General features: G+C 46.6%; 1 protein-coding gene across 4 annotated transcripts; it reads left to right on the top strand.

Annotated features, from left to right (window-relative positions):
* Positions 1-90: 90 nt before the first annotated feature.
* LOC135367152 (insulin-like growth factor 2 mRNA-binding protein 1) lies at positions 91-19,224 on the top strand. Of its 4 annotated transcripts, none has more exons than XM_064600277.1 (14): positions 91-412; positions 1,364-1,421; positions 5,463-5,572; positions 5,817-5,886; positions 8,922-9,095; positions 10,206-10,292; positions 11,013-11,055; positions 11,314-11,408; positions 12,214-12,330; positions 12,423-12,843; positions 14,143-14,226; positions 14,306-14,434; positions 14,509-14,622; positions 15,739-19,224. In XM_064600277.1, exons 1-14 carry the CDS (start codon positions 235-237, stop codon positions 15,892-15,894), a joined length of 1,836 nt encoding a protein of 611 aa, XP_064456347.1. In that variant the 5' UTR covers positions 91-234; the 3' UTR covers positions 15,895-19,224. The 4 variants fall into 4 exon arrangements, with proteins under 4 accessions (XP_064456347.1, XP_064456349.1, XP_064456350.1 ...); XM_064600279.1 differs by having other exon boundaries at positions 5,466-5,572; XM_064600280.1 differs by lacking the exon at positions 91-412 and adding an exon at positions 760-854.
* Positions 19,225-20,801: the final 1,577 nt, after the last annotated feature.

Genomic DNA, 20,801 nt, shown 5'->3' on the forward strand with positions numbered 1-20,801 from the left:
TTGTCGAATGTGAAGTAAAAAACCTTGGTGTCTCAGCAAAAATTATTCTAGTCACGTGTCTATTTATGACCACGTGTGCTTGGCATTTTCGGCCATTCCCAAGCGGGGGCAAGCGACTCGTCGGCGCTCATGTTGGCATTTTTGTGATTACCATCATCGTATCCTTCAGTTTTTTTTATTTCAATCCGGACTCACAAAAATCTATCATAGCATCCATAAAATACGGCAGGGGCGATGAGCAAGCTATACATAGGAAATTTACCGGCAGACGTCAACGAAGGATCTCTTCGGGAACTTTTTCACGAACAAACCGGCATTGTACCCAAATCTGTACTCGTGAAGAAAGGTGGCTATGCTTTCGTCGAATGCTCTGATCAGCAGTCGGTTGACAAGGTCATAGAAGCGCTAAACGGTGAGTGAAACAGTATCGATGGTGTGTAGCGCGAGAAGCCCAACTTCTTTTCTGCTGTCACGTCAACTTGGGCAAGCTCGAGCCACTCCGGCGAGTGTAGTTCATTTCAAAATGGCGCCGAGTCCAAATCTGTAGCGGCGTGGCTGTGTTTTTCTTCGAGGGAAACTTTAGTGCCTTCGTACGAGCAGTTATTTCGTAATATATGACGTATTTGTGGTGCTAGGCGCCCGATACAACCGTTGCCGGCTAATGTCAGGCTCGACCGCACACAATAAGTGACCACATGCATGGGGAGACTCACATGGCTGGTGATTAGGCTTACAAGACTATGAGATAAATAGAGACTTCTGATAAGAGAAATAGTGTAATGATAGGTGTAGTTGTAACGTGGTTGAACTAGAGCGAATTTCTTTCTGTTCGCTGCCATTGGGGTGTTCACAGCGTGAGTATATTCCCTACACTAAAGTTGTGGGGCTGGTGCCGGGAAGCATGTTCAGTTCACCCTTTACTCCCCCTACCCTTTAGATATGAACGCTTAAAGTATCGACGAGCAAGGACGTCCTCATTTATGTTGGAAGTATCCTTGAACCATCCTGTCCAGCTTCCTATCGCGATGCACTGGTCAAACGCATAAAACCGAGGTGAATTCAGTATTGCAGTGCAATATTTTTAGCAGATGCCCACAGAACTCATCAGAGCCAAGTGTTGCTTACTAAAGTTGCTTCCACGGCAACAATAATTACAGTAATGTTGCAGCTCATTCTGCGGAATAGACTGTAGGACCTGTTGAACTTTTTATTTCATGCTTGTCCAAGAGCTGATCGAAAGGGGCTGACGTAGGGCTTTTGTCTCTGGGCTGTATTTGATGGAACAGCACGTTTCAGTGTCTCAGTTTGCCTGAATATATGCCCACTGTGAATTTCATTCACTTATTATTCGTTTATTTTTCAGGGCATTCATTCATGGGGTCACAACTGCTTGTGGAGCCTTCCGTGCCTCAAAACCGGAGGTATGTATACTGTTAATCCGCAATACACATTTCAGACATTAGACACATTTCACAAATAACCCACGAACCCGGGTTTTCTTTTTGTGCAAACTCATACTCTATCCAATTAACATACCGGTGTGATGGACCAACGAAATTATCTCCACAGTCAACGGATTGAGATGAAATGTGCACCTGACTGCTGCGGTGCTCAAATTTGCACGTTTTATGTTGATGATGCAACTGGGTTTCAGCTAGACTTTGCTCCTGCTGTCAGACACTTTCACGGGTGACTTTCCGTATTAAGTGCTAAATTTTGCTTGGTTTCATTAAAATGTCGAAACATGTCGGTGAACACGTCCGCCTTATCCACACTGTGCAGGCACGGAACGGAATACGTCGTAGTTACGTCCCTAATCTTAAGAATAATATATCTGTGAAGAGTTCATCATTTCCGGGAATCTCTTCTTAAGTGATAGGTCTTCTTGCTGTTGCAATAACAAGTTAAACACAAGTTTAGCAGGTGAAGCTGTCCCGATAAGGCCTGTGCTAATTTAATATTTAATGTGAAGTTCTTGTCTAATGTCTGGCATGAAAGTAAGCAACAGCCTGTAATTTATTGTTAAGAGACAGAGGTAGCTTGCTTTTCTTGACGTAGTTCGAGCTTTATCTCAGTTTCTCAACAGTGGATGACAACTACACGTCCATCTGGTTTTAGATCCTGGTTATCTCGATGACAGGCCTATGATTCTGTGTCCTTTTAGGATGGTATGTCTTTCTCAAATCAAGTTGCTGTCGTTGTTGGAACCGGAAGCAGAAATGCGAAAGTATGAACAGGTGCAAAAGCGAGAAGATTGACCCCTGCAGGGGATCGCGTGAAATCCAATTAATTACTTTTGTTCCCACACATATGGCCAGTGCAGGTGAAATTTGTGGGGACGGTCGTGTAATGTCGTAAATCTGAAAAGCACTTTGCATCCGTGGTGGAGATGATGGGATGAAATGGGCTCCCAACATTATTCTGGTAAAGAGGATTGAACATACAGGGTGTCCTGGAAAACCGGGAATTGTCAGGGAATTTTGATGCGACTGAGAAAGTCGGGGGGGGGGGGGATTGTCAGGGAAGTTGCCAAAAAGCAGCTGAAGTCAGGGAAAGTCGCAGAGAAGTGCCCTGGCAATGTGCAGTGAATCAATAACAGTTTGCTGATACGACAAGCTAAGAAGTCGGAACAGTAGGGCGGCCTCACTATCGTGCAAGAAATTATCAATTTTGTGAGTGATTTTCACCAAAACATAGTAGCAGACACAAAGTGCTCTTTCGTTTTAGCCAGTGAAAACCTGGAAAAGTCAGGAAATTTGAAGTTCTCAATTTCGTAGGCCCCCTGAATATAGCGGGTAGAAATATAGGGTTGCTATGACGAGATCTTTTCTACATGCCCGTACATACTAAATGGCATTGGCTAAATTCAGTTCTAATCATTGGTACGATACAAACTTTTTTTCTTGAAAATGCTCCTTTATGTTTACACAAAACACCTCTGTTGTTCCCCCAAAGTTGCCGCAACCACTGAAACTTTCCATGGCCGTGTTCGGGGACACAATATTAGGGGTTGTCTTCCTGGTTATTGTTTTGTTTGCTCTTGGAGGTAACAAGTATATTGTGAATCTTTCAACAAAATTTTCCTAATGTGTAAATCTGCTCACAATCATTACTCTGGGATGCTGTAGTGTGGAGATTGTTAACAAGTAAGGCAAAAATCCGTGTCACGCAGAGGCAAACACAAAACTGATAAACTGAAGATGTGATAAGCAAAATGGTTTCATGGGCAGAGATATCACTAATGTCACTTCAGGAAAAGGCTGTTGTTCTGTTAGTGGCCCTGACAAGAAAATGTCCTCACTTTCCCTTTGCATCTGCGTTGACTGCAAGGTCCAATAGAAGGTAGTCCTGATCGTTGTCCAGTATTTTGATAGGTTATTTCTATAGAATGTTTTAATCAGCAACACATAAAAAAGAAAAAAAGGTACAAACATAATGTGCTCAAATGATGCTGATTAGTCGCACTGAATTCTTGCCAGTATCCAGCTAATCTTTTGATGCAGCTTGGTTAACACCATTGTTACCAGCTCTTCTAATTACCCGAACTTGCCGTTATGGGCCGGTTCTACAGCGTACACGACCATTGTGCTGTCATCTCCGTAGATGGTAAAAGAATATCACTACTCCATCACATGGTTGAAAGTTGCTTATTCTTTCGACGTGTGCCTTTGTGTAGCTTGTGGTTATTGCTCTGGGTAAGATAGATAAGATACAGTAAATCCCCTAGATAATGGGCTGCTTGAAGGCTGTTGGCATTGCTTACTCATTGTGAAAGCATTCAGTGCAAGTGGTGGGAAACCCGGGTTACAACCTGGAGGTCATGCAGTTGATAAGTTAAGTGCAGCACGAATTGTTCTTTCCGCACATCTGCAGCAGGGGGCTCTTGTTGACAGTAGCGAGCAGCAGCTGTCGGTTTTCCCATTGTACCTAGCTGCTCGTATACGGTTGATAGCGTTGTTGCAGCCTGTGCGCGAGCAGCTGCAAATATTTCTCTGTTTCCATTTTAGTGTTGGTAATTGAAAGAATGCATGTCATATTAGGTATTTACATTTTTCACTTCCTTTTCAAAGCCTCTTAGTGGTAAATTGTTCGCGTAAAGCTGAATGACATCTTGTGCATCATTCGGTAGCACGGCCAAGTGCATACATGTTTCTGAGTGACCCAAGAGACCCTCCCAATGTTGTCTCGGGGACCCACTGGCTCACCGCGTAGTCAGGAGACTCAAAAATGCAATTTAATGGGACGCTTATCGGCGCGCTCTGGCGTCGACGGCAACGTCGCGGCATCCAAAGTCCATACGGACGTTGTGCCGGGTGGGGGCAGTTGCTATGTCTTTATTCTGTGCCGCCGTCTGCGCCGGTAGCGACAGGAGTCGGATTCCGTGTCACCTGTCTGCCAGTGTACGCGGTAAATTGTAGTTTCCGCTACGGCAGCGGGTGACAGCTTGCTGTTCACACAGCGGTTGTAGGCGCTGTAAGTATTTGCCACTCACGTATCGCGCAATGTCGTGACATTTAGCGAAGCACCAAACAGGATTTCGCTTTTGATGCTCTCTGGTATAGCTCGCCACGAGTCTGAGAAACTCGATTCTATTCCGGGCATTCCGGGAGAAGACGCGCGCGTGAGCACGCGGGCATCGTGGTTCGCAGCCCGCGCATCTCTCTTGGCCGACATCGATTTTGATGTGTTGTGTCGTCTGCAACTATACGACATTGGTGGAAATGAATTCCACGCTGCTCCTCTGGAGAAAGTGATAGTTATTATCGGTAGCTATTTTTATCTGGCCTTTTGCCCCGCACACCCGATGCCGCTGTTGCAACTTGGTACTTGGCGTCACTTCCGGTAGCGGTTGTTATGGCAACCGGCGGCCGGGTCGTTATTTCGGACGGAGTTCAACGTCGTTTCAACGGGCGGTTAACGCAACGAGATGCCTTCCTGGTGGTGAATTTTGCTCGCTAGTCAACGTGCGGTTGCAGTAGTGCGGTGAACCCTCTCATCTTGCGAGCGGAGTCCGCAACGAAGAATGGATGGGTTGTGAATCCTTGTAGGTTTGCCTATGTTGCAATCCCGGCGCACTAATATTGCGATCACTTAGCAGGTTGTTGAATGCGGTTCTCGCTTAAGTGCTGCGCGTTTAATCTTTGGCTGTGATGGAGTTGCATGATTGGAGCAAAATGGTGAACCCCATATGCATTACCAGTTGTTGAGGAGTTTGAAAATGTCGACGGTTGCAACACTGCCCCGAAAAAAAAAACAAAAAAAAAACATGCTGGTCTTATTGATTTCTGTTCCTTTCTGAAGTGCACCTCGAACAGAAGGCACATTTATTAAATGTTCACTCTGTGTTGCCTTGTATACAAGTTCCAGGTGCTCAAATGTTTGGTCAGCCTCGAGCAAACTCACGCGATCCGTAGTGTCATTTCGTGTGTGTCTCATGCTGAAGAGAACCGTTTCTTCTTTAGCAGAAGTCGCTCACCACGAGTTCAGGTGAGCAACATCCCCAACCATGTTGAGCGGGAAGACGTCCACCAGCTTCTTTCCACCTTCGGCAATGTGCAAAACCTTGAGCAGGGTGAGTCGCTTACTTCAGCGTTGCTGGTAACGCCTTGCGTTTCCTTGCAAGGACCCGGTCGCACGAGCAGCAGGCCATGCAGCCGTTCATAATGACGTCTGTTGCATATCTTTCTTGCGATTAAGCGCAGGCGTGTGGCCGTGCGTTAACGTGCATTGTTTTTTGACGTGTGTTGCAGTGAAAATTGTGTTGTCCTTGTTTTATTGGGCTCTTCATTTCCTTTCTTCATTTTGCTCTGTTTTAGTTCCTTCGAAGACAGAAAGTGCAACGTACCGTGTGCAAGTAACTTATGAAACTCAAGAACAGGCACAGCAGTACGTATTTCTCCTGGCGTGTATGCTGATGTGTTTATTCCCAATCTGGTTCTGTGAAGTCTTTGTTTTGAAACTGCGTGGAACATGCCTTTTTTTTTCCGGCTGCACCGCATGTGGCAGTGTGTTATCAATTGAAGGAGTGGAGAAGCTTCGGAGTTTTAGCTGGACCGTTGTGCTCAACCCCACTCAGCGGGCGTTGGATGTAGACACACGTGTCTGGCAATGTTTACAGAAGCATTTGAGCCAAAAAAAAAATTTAAACGTAGAACTTTCTTAAAGGCGTTGAGAAACCATATGCTATCGATTAAAAAATGTGGCTCCGTTTCGTACGTTGCAGTTCTTGGACTCTACACGCAACGTCTCGCTTCCCTCATTTGAACGTTTTTTTTTTTTTTTTAAACTACGAATTCTCTCACGCTGCCATCGACGGTGGCGTTGAACAGCGTTGTGAGATGTCGGCAGACAAACAGGAAGCGACGTTTTATCCGCGCACCAAAGGCGGGCCGTCAAACAGCTAGTGGAAGTGCGTCATCCTGGCATGTAGGACATCATGCAGATTCATCGACTTTCTCTTCTCACGAAAGATATTCCCCCGTGTCATGCAGACGCAGAATTGTAATTTCCACCAGAGTTTGAGGTAACTCGTTACTGTAACTAAGTTCCTTTTTTTGGTAACTTGTAACTTAACTCGGTACTTTTGCGCCGTGGTAACGTTCAGAGGAACTCGTTCCTTTTTCAGGTAACTTTGCCAAAGTAACTTAAGTTAAGTTCCAAGTTACTTTTAACTCACTTTTCACTCACGTCCACATATTTTCTTGCTTTCTCTCCGGTTCCTTCGTGGCATTTTTTGCCATAAAACATGATATCCAATCAATGACAGTATTTTATTGAGGAAGTAAGAACCGCTGCAATTGAAATAAAGCTGAACCATTGTGCGCCCACGGGGAGTAAGATGCAAAGCGTTCGAATAGACCTCTACCGGAGAAACGCCATCGTGACATCGGTAGACAGACTGAAACCGAAACAAATCGGAAGGAGAGGGCTGGGTTCCACGAACGGGCACTTATAAGCTGCCTCCCATTGAAAGAAAAGCAGGACCGAGGGTCTCGTCCCTTTCAGCGATCATATCGTAATCTCCTTAAGACGGTGGCTTTCATGCGCGACCTTGTTCACCTCTAGCTTCGAGCGTAGTTCAATTCTACCAAATTTGTGGCGCTGTCGAACACTACGACGTCATTTGTTTACAAACGGGGAGAGGTCTATTATTGGACATAAACAAAAACGTGTCTAAGCGCGTTGCACTCCTCCGCAGGCAACTCAAGGTCTAACTCAACTGCTCACGCGCGCCCTGCACCTGCGTAATGCTATTTGGTGTCCGAAGTAACTTGGAAGTAACTCGTTCTTTTTTTTAAGTAACTCAGTAACTGCGAGTTACATTTCAGGGCGAAGAACTTCGTTATTAACTTAGTTACATTTTGCAGGCGGTAACTTAACTCGTAACGAGTCCCTTTTGACGGGTAACTTCTCAATCAGTGGTTTCCGCCGCGGCACCGGGTGACAGCTCGCTGTTCACACAACGGTTGTGGGCGCTGTAAGTATATTTGCCACTCATGTATCGCGCAATGTCGTGACATTTAACGAAGCATGAAACAGGATTTCGCTTTCGATGCTCTCTAGTCTAGCGTGCCACGAGTCTGAGAAAGTCGATTCTATTCCTGGAGAAGACGCTGTGTCGTCTGCAACTGTACGACATTGGTGGAAATGAATTCCACGCTGCTCCTTTGGAGAAAGTGATAGTTATTATCGGCAGCTATTTATATCTGGCCCTTTGCTCCGCACACCCGATGCCGCTGTTGCAACTCTGTACTTGGCGTCACTTCCGATAGCGGTTGTTACGGCAACCGGCAGCCAGGTCGTTATTTCGGACGGAGTTCAACCATTCAACGTCGTTTCAACGGGCGGTTAACGCAACGAGATGCTTTCCTGGCGGTGAGTTTTGCTTGCTAGTCAACGTGCGGTTACAGTAGTGCGGTGAACCCTCTCATCTTTCGAGAGGAGTCCGCAGTGAGGAATGGGTGGGTTGTGAGTCCTTCTTGTAGGTTTGCCTATGTTGCAATCCCGGCGGACTAACGGTTCTCTGGTGGCCGGTCCCCTCTTTACAGCAGCCAATGTCCTCATGTGAACTAAAATCATGCACTTCCTTTCACCATGATAAAACATCACTCCAAAAACCTGTCTCGATGGTGAAGGGTTGAGAGCGACGGATTAGTTCACCCACTGCGTCACCTTCGGAGTGCAATAGCTTCATAATGCGTGGTCGCAGGAACCATGGTGTTTCTATGTCCATGTTTAGTACGCACAAATCAATTTTTGCAACGTTGTTTCTTCAAAAGTTTTGAAATGTTTTCACAACCCCTTTAAAGAAGCACAGAAATCACTTCAGTCACAAATTTTTTTAAAAAACCAAGCGGTTATCCTGCCTGTCAAAATGAGATGCAGGATGTGAACTGATTCATTTGGCAGATGGATGAATGTTGTAGAACGCTATTTTCAAAATTGTGATCGTGTCGCTTTGACGTCACTACGGTACAGCCTGCTGATTGGTTTAGAGAAACGTAGTCTTCTGCACAGAGAGAAATGGGAAAGAACCGAAAAAAGAAAAACAGGCGGGAAGTGCTGACTGCGACTTGAGTGTGGTCACCCATCCGTAATCACATCACCTATCCTCCCGTTTCCTCATCATCCATCACCCGTCCTCCTCCTCCGCGTTTCGCCCTGTAGAGCGAAGTGAGCGGGAACGTGGGCATTGATGTTCGAGTGCATTTTTTATACAAAAAAAATGCGTCCAGAGTATTTTTCTTTCTCTTTTTTTTTTTGTATTTGTCGTCTGGTTAAGTCGCATCCTTTCGTAATGTGTCGGAAACAGAAAATCTTCGAGACTGCTTTCTGTGCTCCTTTAACGTCTTTCGGCTTGCGTGACTCACGTTCTTTTATTTATGGAGGTGATGAAAATGGCGCGCTCTTCCTCTTTTCAGGGCTGTTGCTCAACTGAGGGATTATGAGTACGAAGGCTCTATGCTCAGGGTGGAGTATGCAACAGACATGAACCGTAACAACCGTATGGGGCGAATGGGTCGTGTCCCTTTCCGCCCGTTTGGGTACCCTGGCAACCAGGGATCTCCTATGCGTCCTTCAGACTTTCCCCTCAGGTACATTCCGCACAGAGATCCACTGCACACCTTACGGCATGCTGTATAGGTACAGTCAAACTCCTTTACAACGAAACTCAGGGGACAGCAAAAAAAATTCGCAGTAAAGGTATTTTCGTTAAAAAGGATGTCCATTATTGGACCTATAGGGCTCCAGCGGGACCGCAAAAAAATTTGCCGTAGTGGTATTTTCGTTAAAAAGGTGTTCGCTATAAAGGAGTGTGACTGACAAGGAGGGCCTGACTTTTTTGGGTTATATTTTTCGGCAACATTGGGGTGAGAGGGCTGGCTATAGCTGGCTATATTTTGCTTCAATAATTAGGATTGAAGTGAGCCTGATTCAACTGTCAGTCTGTCAACTGTCAAAACAGAAACCCTGCTGCCCCTTGAAATCAGATCTGATCAAATCAAACTTTATTTTACTGTGCCTGTGAACAGCTGAAGTCTGTGTGATGGCGCACAAGGGAGGCAGGCATTAGACTGTTACGCAATAGACCAGCAATAGACGGGGGGTAGTCAAACATGCCATCAGTGCACTTGGAGAAAAACAATGTCACGTTTTTGTATAGTAACGTACAATTTAACAGGTTCAATATGTTGTGATAATCAAAGCAGAGAGAGCGACCGATGTAACGATAATTGTATATTCTCACAAAACGTCGCTGCACACGCATTCGGTGTTATCACTACTTGGTTTAAATATAGTATTCCAGTAGGTGGACGCAAATTCAAACTTAGCACGTACGAGGGAATGATAAAGCTGAACAAAGCAAAGAGGGTTTTTAAAGTCAGCAGTTATGTGCGATACTAGATATATGCAGTGAGCCACCGATTTACACCTGACTCAACCCAAGAATACTTACGCGTTCACAACAGTTTCCAAGGCCCTGTGTTACTTGTGATGACTTCGGATCCCCCTGGTCAGGCACTGTTCGGTGGAGATACCGGGTTAAACCCTGTTTACAGTTATTTGAATTGGGGAGTGAGGGGGGGGAGGGGGGTAAATATCTGGTGTAATGAGGTATAACCCTAAAAAGTCAGGCTCTGGGTATGCTGTGGGGGTAAACTAGTGATGGAACGAATGTATAACGACGGCCTTTGAACTTTTAGGATACTCGTACTCAGTGACATGGTAGGTGCTATCATTGGTAGAGCAGGTGGTACCATACGACAGATCACGCAGCAATCTAGGGCCAGGTATGCAAAAGTACATGAATGTTCTTCCTCATGAAATGTGTATGTACAGCTGAACCTCCTTGTGGTCGGGCAAAATGTAACCAACTAGCACTTCATTTACGCTGCCTTTCTCTCTCTCTCTCTCTTTTAATGATTTCCGTTCACACAGTTTAAATGAATGACGTAAATCTAGACAGGGCATTTGTGAAGCTGTGTCCGCATCAGTGGTTTTTCACCTGGCACAAGTCAGATTGCCGTAATTTCCAGGCTGATCCTGCAGCAAAATTGATTACCTAATTGACTTTGCCATAACGAAAATATTTAGTCCAACAGAACACTACGGGATAGATTCGTACTCAGGGTATACTGTGAATGCTGTTCGGAAATGCATTGAACTGAAAGAACTCTGGCAATTCAGTAATGCTGACTGTCTTAGTGCTTCACCAAATGCAGAGGAGCTATTGTATTGTACCTTTTGCTTTTCTGCTTCTGAACGTATTTCCTACCGTAGCTCTGAAAATCCGAGCAACTTGAATCGGCTTGCTTGTTATCCCACAGGCTATTGTAACACTTATTTTGAACAGATACCTTTTGCGGTTGATTACAATTCAACTGAATTTAATATATTTCATACAATTCAATTGAATACAACAGTCCGCACAAGACCCTTTATAAGGAGGTTTGTCTGTGCACCACATTTGGCTGTCAGTGCCGTGAACACAGCCTCACGTTTACTTACAGGGTTGACGTGCATCGCAAAGAAAACGCTGGCTCTCTCGAAAAAGTAAGTCCGCCACGCAAATTCCTTAGTTCTTAGACCACGTAAGTTTCACTGGCTGACGAAAAAGGGCAGTGTCAGTACTGGAAAAATTTGGGTCTCCAATTTTTAATCAGGTCTGGAAGACACTCGTTGACTCGTAAGAATTTTTGTTTCCTCTCGATGCCTCGCTGCCTGAGCAAACGGGATGTCACGAAAAAAAGTGTGTGGGTCGTCGTAGCAGCCCAGCCCCTCTCTCGTGTAATATACTAAACTTACTTGCAGGTGATCACCATTTATGGGAACCCAGAGAACTGTTCTCTGGCTTGCCAGAAGATCTTGGAAGTGATGGAGCAGGAAGCAAGCAATACTAATAGAGGGTGAGTTTCGCTGGCAAAGGCCATCTTGCGACACACGTCAACAAGGCCTGGGGGCATTGTAAACGTTGTTTCTGTAGCTGGATTTGAGACAATCAATTGGGGTTGCTGTGACGGTGGTTAATTCCGCTAATTTGGGTTGAAGCACATTTGGGGAATATTTTGTGGTACATGTTTGCTGAAAGCGTTTCTGAAAGCTGTCCTTCACAGCGGAATGATAAGTGATGGCCGTAAATGGTACCAATGTTGAGCAGCATTACCAGGTGTGTCAATAAAACTTATAATGCTGCGATAAATTATGTGCATTGTGACGCGTCCAATTCTGAAATGTCGTTTGTTGCAAATTTCAGTGCCGGCATTTCGTCGTCTTTGCTACCAGTATTTTGCTTGGCTTACGTCCTTTCAAAAAATTAGTGATCAGCATTTTTAGCATAATTAGCAAAAAACATTGCTCTAGGGCGTAAGTTCTTTTTAGCTTTTAGCCCCCGGGGGAACTTCAAACTCGAGGAACACTGGGCCGGGCCAACCAATCAACGTCTTGTATTTGAGATGAGGTTTTCAGAATTGGCATCGGGGCAACAAAGATGTTTGGCTTTTGTGTCACTACATACTGTACCAGGGCATGTTTGCAAACAAGATTGTTATGCCTTAAGGGTATTAAAAAAATTAAATAAATAAACTAAAATAAAATAGACGAATCTTCAGGAATTGCACGTACAACGGATTACAAAATTATGTGCACACATCAGCACGTTCTTGCAGTGTTAACACAGTGTATTACATACGCGTAAATGATGCATGTTGACAGGGAAGTTCCTCTGAAGATTCTTGCGCATAACAACCTGATTGGACGCATCATTGGGAAAAATGGAAACACCATCAAGCGCATCATGGAACAGACAGACACCAAAGTGACGGTCTCGAGGTAAATATTTTACTCGGAAGTGCTCAAGCTGCCGTCATCTAATCACGTTGGTCTTGCTGTTAACTCTCTCTCTCTCTCTCTCTCTCATAAAGCATGCACGATGCCAATGCCATGAGCCTGGAACGAGTAATAACTGTGAAGGGCAAGCCAGATGGAGTGTCTCGAGCGGAACAGATGATCAGCGCGAAGCTGCGCCAGAGCTACGAGAATGACCTGGCTGCCTTGGCCCCTCAGGCCCTCATGTTCCCTGGCCTACACCCGATGGCCCTGATGGGCACAATGGGTGGGGGAGGCGGCTACCACCCTCCTCCGCCTCATCCGCGTGCTGCCTATGGTGGCGGCGGCGGGGCCTACATGCATCCCTCCGCCCAGGCAGGGCCGTACCCGCAGAACGACCCCACGGGGAAGGAGGTTGTGTACGTGTACATACCCAATGGCACTGTGGGTGCCGTCATCGGAACTGGGGGTTCCAGTATTAGAGACATGATCATGGCTTCTGGTGCTACAATCAAGGTACGCACATAAGCATTGGAAGAGCCCCTAGCTCTCGGAATTGGCCGTGTCTCGCAGAACCTGCCGTTACCTGCAGAATAATGCTCTTTTTCTTCTTCTTCTACTTTTTTTTTCTTTGTGGAATGTTCAGTATACTACAGAATTGTGTAAGAGTTACAGTCGAGCTGTGACATATTCACGTGTTAAACCCAACACTTATGCGGCTGAGCGTGCTGCGACGAAAGAACATTTAACGACTGGAACGTCTGTGGTGTCATATACCGTAATGTGCAGTCAACTAACTCAAGCTTTATTCTCCTCTCCCTCGTGGCTTGATGGCCGTAACTATCCGATACCACAACGTCCAGTGAGAAAATGCCAGAGTTTTGTCCAATTTTCCTTGAATGCGGGACAAGTTAGTGAGCGATCTTGGGTTCACTTGTTGCTTTCAAGAATTACTTCCCGATGGAGACAGGGGGGCTCATATCTAACCCAATATTGCACACGAATGTGCTGTTCAGAAAAGCATAGACGCTAAAATATTCAAGTGCAGGAACTGTTGGATGACTGCGTTTTTAGTTGAACATAGATAAGACCCTGTGTTTTACATAATTGTCAGGTAGGACAAAGCCCGAAACCCCCAGAATACTAACTTGGCAAAGTGCCAATTCAGCCAAGCAATACAGGAACAGCACAGTGTTATGCACTGCACACTCAACACTGCTATTCCACATCTTATGTTAATCAAAAATGGGAAGAAATGCTCTTTTTTATTTTCCACTGGGAAAATATACGCCTCCACCCGATATTTCCCCGTTTTAACCATGTTTTACTGCTCCTTTACCCCCCCCAGATTTTCAAAAGACTTAAAACCCAGAAACGCGTGGTCCTAAATATAGATAGAGCCCGAAGTTTTAGGGTTTAACCTGATTCTTTCCCAAATTTGCACCCCAAACTGAAGGTAGCCTCTTAGTTGCACACACTGAGACATCTGTAGGAATGCACACAAACTTGTTCTGCAGCAAATGCCATTACATTACCGTTCGTACCAAACCAGTACAGTTATTTTGAATACCTGGGCCCGATTGATCCCCTAATATGGCAAACTGGAAGTTTTTTCACCCGAGTTTGCATGAGTTTAAAGCATACATTTATCTACCCAATTTTTACCCCCCCCCCCCCCCCCCCCCCCCCCCCGAATTTAGAAAAAAAATATTTCCTGAAAGCTTCAGACTCTAAATATAGACCAGCTCGTTTTCAAGATTCACTTCGGACCACGAGATGTGAACGTGAGCCTCTCAAAGTACCGTTCGATTGTAGGTTGCTCAGTCAAACAAGGATGAACCCACGGATTCTCACGAAAGGAGGGTGACGATCATTGGTAACCCGGAGTCCCAATGGAAAGTGAGTGCACGTCTTTGGTGCTCGTGACCACGCTTGACATCTTGGGAGAGCGTGCGTGGCTACATGTTTCTCTTTCTAGGCCCAGTACATGATCTTCAAGAAAGTGTGCTTTGAGGGATGCGGAGGATCTCAAGACGGAACGTTGAGAGTTGAAATCTATGTGCCATCCAACCAAGTTGGAAGAATTATCGGAAAAGGAGGCCAAACGGTACGGCATCTCGCGGAGCGCATTGTGCCGTGTTCCCGGTGCCAGAGTCGCGCTTAATAATTGCTCCCCTGTAGGTTCGTGAGCTTCAACGGCTGACACGCGCGCTGATCAAGCTGCCGGACGAAAGTCAGAATGCCAACACGGAGGAGACCCCAGTTCACCTCCTAGGAGACTTCCTCAGTACACAAGTAAGTCCTTGCACGACCGTAGGGTCTACATTTAGGGTTGTACCGTTGCAAAAGAGTGTTGATACAGAAGAGACTGTTGCAAAACAGGATTCATGATGAGTCAAGAGAAGAGCCCCCTGGCTTTCTGCGATTCCGCGAAATTTTGCGAATTGTCTGTGTCGTGCGAAACCTGCTGTTTCCCTCAGAATCGTCCGTTTTTTTTGTGTGTGTGTGTGTGTTTTTGTGTGTTTTGTGTGTGTTGACCACAGGGCCGATAGAGTTGATGTATAAAAATTTCTGGCTCCGTTTGCCCAACCAGCGAAGTTCTCCTTTGGGGTGACTGAAAGTATACGTATCGTCTGAAAGTCGTATCAAAAGAAATCAACCAATTAAAATACTGAGGAAAAAAAAAAAAAGGCGATGATTGTTCATTTTCCGTTCCTCTGAGTAGAAGAGGCCTGTCGTAACGCCTTTTCATCTTCGTTTTTGGCCAACGGGTTGATTCAAAAGGCCCAGCACGTGCTGTCCCCCCCCCCCCCGTGAGTTGCATGACAGCGCTGTAAAGCGAGCTTCACCTAAGGCCCGAATGCGTTAGGTGAAGCTGACGAGCGGATTTGATGACGGCGGTGCCTCTGTCAGTGTACAGCGACGAAATGTCGCCTCGGGGAAATGGAAGCTGATGTTATAAGGCAGAGCTGGAAGCGCGTTAGGAAAGCATCAACAAATTTTTCCGGCCTACTAGTGCTTAGTATAGTTTAGTTTGAAGAGAAATTTGTTTCTTCGGACTTCAAATGCGATCCCCGCCACTTCTGCTAATGCTGGCTGAATGTGCCGCGAAAGGAAATTTAACGACAGCAACACCTGGAGAGAGAGAGATTGACATAGTTGAGTCTAGTTTTCTTTGCGCACTGAAAAATTACACGAGAGGCTGGAAAAGTGCGCAGGATGAATCAGTATGCGATCTTGGGAGAATGCTGCACTTTTTCTTTCTTTTTTTCGCTTGTTCTCTCTCGTCCGCGGAATCCTGAGGATTTGTAAGTCCCACTCCGCGGAAAAGTTAATTATCCGCCGCAGAAAGCTAGGGGCGCTTCGGTTACGAGTTGTGCTGTTCCACCATCTTTGTTCCCTTCTTTCCAGGCTGCCCAACGCCAGATTCGCGCCATGGTGAACCGTAATCAAATGGCTAGCGGACAGCCACCCTTTCCTCCGCACCTCCGCAGCGGGCGCCGAAATCTGCCCCCTCAAGGCCCCCCTCGGCCTCCTCCGCCTCCTCCAGTGCAACCAGGGAACTAGTTCTCAGAGGCAGGGGAAATATTCGCTTTTCCTGCTGCCACGGTTCCCCCTCCTCCAGTAGCTGTTCCCCACATTGGATTGGATCGGATTGGGTTGGATCAAGGACCGCGGTCTTGGCTCCGTGTAAAGGGACGACGCTGCTGCAGGAGGGGGGGCCGTAACTTTATTTCTGTTATTTTATTATTATTTTTTTCACGAGGAGGTACGGGTGATCCGATGGACAGATGTGGTGATGTTGGAGGTCACTTTGTTTGGTTTTCAAAGGGCACACAGGTAGCAGAGACGCATAGCAGTTTGGATGTTGCTCCTTCGGCAGTTTTTGTTTTAATTTAAACGTTCGTATTTGACGTGAACAAACTCGATTGGACTTTGGGGGTTGAAATGGACTTTGATAGATATGGCCTCGACGACAGTCTCCCATTTGTTGGATGCCGAAGGATCAACATCATAACCGCTGGTGGATGCGTGGTTTTTATACATTTGCGGGCGCAGAGAAGAACGACCAGTTGTTCGGCATAGAGCGCCACCAATGGGCAAATGCGGGGGGAGCGTAGGCTTAGCCGCGTTTCTCCATGGTGGTGCCCTATGCTCTCTGCCTCACCATCACAATTGAGGACGGACAAGCGGCAGTGACTGCGCTCTGTTACGAGTTGTTGTTGTGCTCACCGATAGCAGTAGAGAGGCAGCTGTGGGTTGCACTGGCAAAGCTTCTTCATTTGTACAGGGAGCCAGAGTGATTTGTTGGTGCCTCCGCAGCGGAGGGAACCGCCCTCGATCTGGTGTGCACTGAGGTGAAACACTGCCCAACGGGTGACTGCTCGGAGCACCTGGGCGGCAGTTTCGTGCGGGGGCCCCCTCGCTGTCCTTCCAAGACCCGGCCCTGCACCGATTTCACGGCGCGGCACGACGGTCCCCGGGACCGGTCAACGTCTGCCGCCGCGTCCCGCTCGAATGTACTGCGGATCCTTCTGCGGAAATTCTGCGTGTGTACATTCATGTGACTACACGGAAGCACGTGCAAGAATGGAGAGAGAGCTACAAATTGTTGACTTATATAATATACGTGAGTGTGTGTGTGTGCGTGCGTGTGTGCATGTGCGTGTGACGGAGGTGGAGACGCTTCATTTTGTAAGATGTTATTGTCGGAGAGTTTTTATTTTTGATACTTGTTGGAGAAACCATTTTTTTGTTGTCGTCCTTTTGCGACGAGAGGGAGAGAGAGAGAGGTGGCACTTTTTGCCGCAGCTTTTCCCTTCTTTCTTTTTTTTTTTTTTTAAAGACTATGACCTGAATAGCAAGAAAGGAAGCGCTTGGGAGGGGGGCGTTCACGCCCCCCCCCGGTCTCTGTCGCTATCCTCGAAGAGATCACATAACAGGTACAAGCAGAAGACACACCATAAAGGGCTGCATGGTAGAAAGAAATCTGTGCCACGTTTCTCCAATAAGGCTCGTTTTTTATAACTGGATTTCAAGGACACTTCTCCGTAAGACGAACCTGCAGACGACGTTCTGTTCCGGCTACGCGAGGAGCGCCGGCATTGTTCCTCTGCACCGTGGAAACCTAGAGGCTGAACGGCCACACACAGTGACATCTGCTTCAGACAGATAACCTCTAATCCCCCTTCACCCCCTGATTGCCAGAAAGCCAAACAAAGCCTCTACATAACCTTTGTTCGTTCAAGACGAAGACCCACGACGTCCCCGTCGCAACACCGAGGCGTAATGATTCTTTTTGAATGCCTGCCGCAGGCAAATAGACGAAGATGATGGATTTTTTTTTTTCTTTTTCTTTTTGTCGCTCCCTCGTGGAGATCGATAAGCCGAGGTTGCCCCCCCCACCCTCGAGTCATTACTACCTCATCAACTGTACGAGAGTGTGCTTGATTGTCACTACCAGAGTCGCATCTATATTTATCGGTACCTCGTGGTGACCCCCAATCGCACCTCGGATTTTTTTTTCAATATTTTTTTTTGCATTACGTCGGCTCCGGCAACCTTTTTTCGTCCGTCACGGGCTGCGATAGTATTTGCCCGGAGTTGCTGGTAACCCGATTCAACCTCGGACGCTGTTCGTTAAGCACAGCTTGGAAACTCTAGGCCGGGAAAAATATCTTTCTCACGTTTCCACTCTCTATGAGATTTCATCCTTGTTCATTCTGCGCTTCACAAGGATTTGGAGCTCTTTGCTTTGTTACTGGTCCACAGGAGAGCCCACGAAAGCTCGTCGACAAGCTGAACTTGTTTGCAGACACGAAAGCCAACAGGTTTAAGCAGCTGTGCTGCCTTTCGCCCGGGAAGGCACGCTCAAGATTTTCAGTGTTCTATACCGCTTGCATTCATATACAGTATGTATAACCGCTGCCACCCTGATACTTCAACTGCTGTCGCAGTTTAGTTTCTTTTTTGCAAGATAGTCTCGTCCTGCACTTTTGATTAACACTTGTAACTCTGGGCAGGCGATTGAAATTTGTTGTATCTGTGCTGTCCTGGTTGGTGATGATTTCGTTTCTTGCGTAGGACAGCATGCCAGTTGATCATTGTACTTGTAGCTTAGCAGTGGGGTTATTGAATTATTCACCGAAACTGCTGCAGGATTGAAGCTGTTTTATTGTCCGATGTGTCTTACGGCGACGACGCTCTTCTCGGTTATTGGTCGAGGAGATTTATTATTTTTTTTTGCTTCGGATGGCTGCAGATGATTCAGCTCTGAACTAACTTTGCTCTTTTTTTTTTTTTTCTTTTTCGGAGAACACTTTCGAAGCTCGCAATCCTGCAGTTTTTGCGGCGCCCTTTCTTCGTTCGCTGTTCCGCAATTATCTGTAGGCCTAGCTTGATTAATTTTTGCTTTCATTGTTTGATATGCATACCCGCCGCGGCATGATAGCCGCCGGCACTGATGCCGCACCAGTTATCCGTTTTTGCTCCGCGGGGGACGTTCTGCAGTAACTGGGGCAGGAACCTTTTTTTTTTTTTTTCTGTGTGGGCTTAGCAAAGTTAAACTGATGGTAAACTTGTAACTGTTTTTCTTTTTGAATGTGTATGATGCCATAGTTAGTATGTGACCAGAAAGTGTGGCTTAGACAGGTATTCTGTGCAGGCTACTCACCCTGCCTTGTTTGTTGGTGCAATGCTGACAACCGCTAAGGGGACAGACTCTTACACACAGCAAGGTCGTTTGACGCAACTGGTCTTAGTTTCTCTGTCTTTGATGTTCTGTCAGTAACTTAACATATCCCAAGTAAATACAGGATGGTCATGTTTTTGTGCAGTCAGGAAAACTTCAAGGCGAATCTGTATGAGAGTATGGACGCAATACAGGTCTTGTTTTGACATGGGTGTCTGGTGTGATTTTGGTTGAACACGGTGTACATGATGTGCCTATTGCTACATGCAGTCAGAGAGCATTTTATTGCACACGCTAAGAAAACCACATGGGCTGCACAGTGTAAGAGCAGCGACCTTTCTGGGCCCATACAGGTTCCGTCAGGATAAGCCTTTACATTTGCTGGTTTGGTTTTATTGGATGGGTACGTAGGTGGCACATGAAGGTCTTCAGGGATTAGGAAGAACCTGCAATTGTGGCATATGAGAAGAAACAAAGGAAGCATGAACAATTCCCCAGACACAGACCTGCTTCCGGGTTGCTGTCTGTCCGTTCAATAGTGAACAGGCAAAATGTTGAAAGTAAAGAGTAGAATGTCAACTTTGCTTGGGCTGGCCACTCTTAACCCGTACCAAGCAAACAAGCAAAACCTCGTTCTGATGATGGAACTAGCATAACATCTGAAACGTCGGTGCCTTCATAAGATGTGGTTCATTACATCGGGAACGTCTTATACAGCTTGGGACAAAGGTTTACGGAACACCTGGGTGTGTGTCTCGTTTCTCGATTGAAGCGATATTCCTAGATCGAATAGCCGGTCTCCCGTTTCTTATTCAAAGTTTTCGTGATATCTAGCAGGGGGCCACTCGGATGAAGAAATATGCCAGTGCCGTGTTTCGTAAAGTTTTGTGCCAAGCTGTACTGCACGCCAGAATACTGAACAAAACGAATTATTCTGCGTGTCATACTTAACGAGATACAAGCCGGTTTCGGGGGGAGGGGTAGCAGGAGTTTGTTTGTCGGAGCGCGTAGTTGGTGACGGGAGAGATGTTTTGGGGTGTCGATCGCCCCCCCCTCCCAGGTGGGAGGGGGTTCTATGGAGGAGCAAGATTTCCCCCTTTTTTCCCTTTCCCAAATGTATCATTTCCTCCCCTGGCTACTCCCCAGCTTGAGGCGGCGATGCGTCCTCCCAGACGCGAACCGTTTCGAGAACCGTTCCATGCTGGGTATCCGCAAACGCTTTTCATCCAGCCAATCAAGTTCGCGGAGGGGTGGCGGTGACTTCGTTTGGCGCCGGTGGGCCTCCGATGGTGTTTTTGATGCGACCCCGTAGGTGATTTCATTCATTGCGACCAAAAGTTATTTTTTTATTGTCCAAGCTGTCAAAGACTAGCGAAACCACAGAATCAACGAAAATAAACACGACTTACCACGTCAGTCATTCTGACGATCCATGATGCAAGCAAAAACGCTTCACAATGGGCGCGTTAAGTGGCTGCTCCGGAGCGCGAGTGTTTGGCACTCCAATCGTTTGCGCCCGTGCTCCGAGTTTCGTACTGGAGCGCGCCCTAGCTTTTGGAGAGTGCGCGAAAAAGGGGTATCGTGCTGTGTTACGTAACCTCTTACCTCCTCTCCACGAAAGCGAAGAAAGAGAACGCAGGACGGTGGGGCGGCAGCAGAGCAGAGTAGAAAAAAGAGAAATAACAGCAGCACAGCGAGTGTGCTCGAGCGTCCAAGTCCCGTTAATAGCTGAGCACGAAAGCTGAGTTGAGGAGCACGAAACTCTGAGCGCCCGAGAAAGAGT

The sequence above is a fragment of the Ornithodoros turicata genome, chromosome 8, assembly GCF_037126465.1.
Source record: "Ornithodoros turicata isolate Travis chromosome 8, ASM3712646v1, whole genome shotgun sequence".
Taxonomy (NCBI): Eukaryota; Metazoa; Arthropoda; class Arachnida; order Ixodida; family Argasidae; genus Ornithodoros; species Ornithodoros turicata.